This window comes from Trichoplax adhaerens, genomic scaffold (assembly GCF_000150275.1).
Source record: "Trichoplax adhaerens TRIADscaffold_31 genomic scaffold, whole genome shotgun sequence".
Classification (NCBI taxonomy): Eukaryota; Metazoa; Placozoa; class Uniplacotomia; order Trichoplacea; family Trichoplacidae; genus Trichoplax; species Trichoplax adhaerens.
The window spans coordinates 405,482-407,592 of record NW_002060971.1 but is presented as its reverse complement, the minus strand read 5'-3'; the positions used below and the strand labels follow the sequence as shown (position 1 = coordinate 407,592).

General features: G+C 37.1%; 1 protein-coding gene across 1 annotated transcript; it reads left to right on the top strand.

Annotated features, from left to right (window-relative positions):
* Positions 1–319: 319 nt before the first annotated feature.
* On the top strand, positions 320–1,755 carry TRIADDRAFT_61919 (uncharacterized protein; the record flags this gene model as incomplete). Its single annotated transcript, XM_002117854.1, has 2 exons — positions 320–568; positions 1,660–1,755. The coding sequence occupies 2 exons, from the start codon at positions 320–322 to the stop codon at positions 1,753–1,755; spliced, it is 345 nt and encodes a 114-aa protein (XP_002117890.1).
* Between the last annotated feature and the right edge of the window lie 356 nt (positions 1,756–2,111).

The following is a 2,111-nucleotide window of genomic DNA, read 5'->3' as shown; positions in this document are numbered from 1 at the left end:
CTGTGCAAATGACCAATCTGCAATGTGCAAGAGAAGACATGCAATAAACCAACATTGCTAATCCAACAGACTTATTGAAGGTAGTCATAGCTATTCAGTCAGTAAATCAACGCCGATTACCTTCTACTCGGCTATAGCCAGACATCACTTGACCGAGCTATCCTTCAAGGGTACAAAGATTCAAGTCATTGATTACATTAATCCATCATCAACAGCAAGAAAGAATCCATTGGCTTTGGATACCAATTGGGTCCATTGATGAAGTAAATTGTCAAGGTTGTAGATCCAACGATCGTTTCAATTCAATTGTATCCACGCCATGCCTTTTAAAAAGATTAATATCCGCAATAGTTTACGACGTTTTGGCCAACGGCGTAAAAATGACAGTGAAAATTGCAGCCCTCCAGATGCCAATGGACGACGTGACAGCATTAATCCACCTGAAGAGAATTATTTCGCCATTTATGTTCATATGTTAAACGATGAAATTTGCAAATTCGAAATTGAGAATAATGCCACTGGTCATCACTGCATGGCTAAAGTAGCTGAATCTTTGGAGTTAGAAGAAGTAAGTCCAAGTCGATATCGATAGCCTTGTAGCGTAGTCACTCGCATACCTGATTGGATACATAGTATACAGTAGATTGACAGTTGGGCACAATTTTATAAACAACCGATAGCTAGCCTTTAATCAATCCAAAAAAAAATAAATGTTAGACTGTAATACTGTCGATCAACGGCTGAAATACGATAGACATCAAGCGAAGAATTAGACGACTTGACTAACTGAGTGAGCCAGCTAAGGATTGATCGACATAGCCAATCGTAAGATAGTTGTCCACGACTGCAAACTTCTATATCAGCCCCAAATCACCCTCAATTAAATTTAATTAATCGTGGCTATTACGGTGGCTCCATCAAGATGATTGCCATTCTTCAAACTTGCTAGCACAAATGACAACTCATGTACACTATTTACCATCCAAAGTTGAGTATCCTATTCTCTTCATTTAAAAGCCAACCTCTCTGACATGTTGTAAATGACTGATTGCTTAATAACTGAACAGTGTACACAGATGGCGTCGTTGAACGTTAGCATCTGTAGATTAACTTGCTGAACACCATGAACATTTTTCATCCAACAACCTTTGACGATACTACTCTACATTCGGACCAGTTCGATAGTACAGTAGTGCTGTTGATGATAACTCTTGCAGACTTTGACCGAATTAGTTTACTAACGAGGCTGTTGCGATCTTCATTCCCTTTTTATTACTTTCATTTTTTTTTTTTTGGTGGACAGTTTTTCTTCTCTTATAATTACGGTCATTATTGACAGTATTTCCAGTGACAGCACATACAATTGGACTCCATCAACTCTTTCTTTCTTGTATCGTGTACGGCTAGTCCTCACCCAATTTGATCGACACCATTTTTGTAGAATATGCTTGCAAGTCTTCATAGAAGAGATAATTAATAAGCAATCGCTTTCATCGATAGTGCCATCTATCATACTGGACATTCTATCCGATGAAAGCAGAATGATGTTGTTGTGTCATTTCCTTATTAATGTTCTGACTGATTGCGTGTCGTAATTAACGCCGCCAATGTGAAGAAAAATTGATCACTAATAATGAACATCGATGACAATCATAACAGCTCGTTTTTCTCCACTTACTTTCCAATATCAATGACTCAAAAGTCCAAAATACCTTATCATGGTGGTGCTGTATTATCCAACGTTATCATCGATAATAATAAATTGTACAAGATAAAACAATGATAAAGTTTTACATCATTTTCAAGCATGAATTTAGAACTTATTCCTTTGTCATGATGATTACCGTTATGGATGCTCAAATGATAACTGATCGACTAGGAGAGAAATGCATACAACTGTTTGATTTGGATCTATATTATAAGAGTCTTTATATGATATATGCCATCATCAACAGGAAGAAGGGCAATCGACGATCGTGGATAAACACTTTCGTTCATGATAGGACAACAGCTAAAGTAGATGTTGTATTTTTGACTTGGTTTGATCATGGCGTTGTTGTCATTAGTGTCGCCGATATAATAAGAGAATTATTCAACAACAATGTACGCAA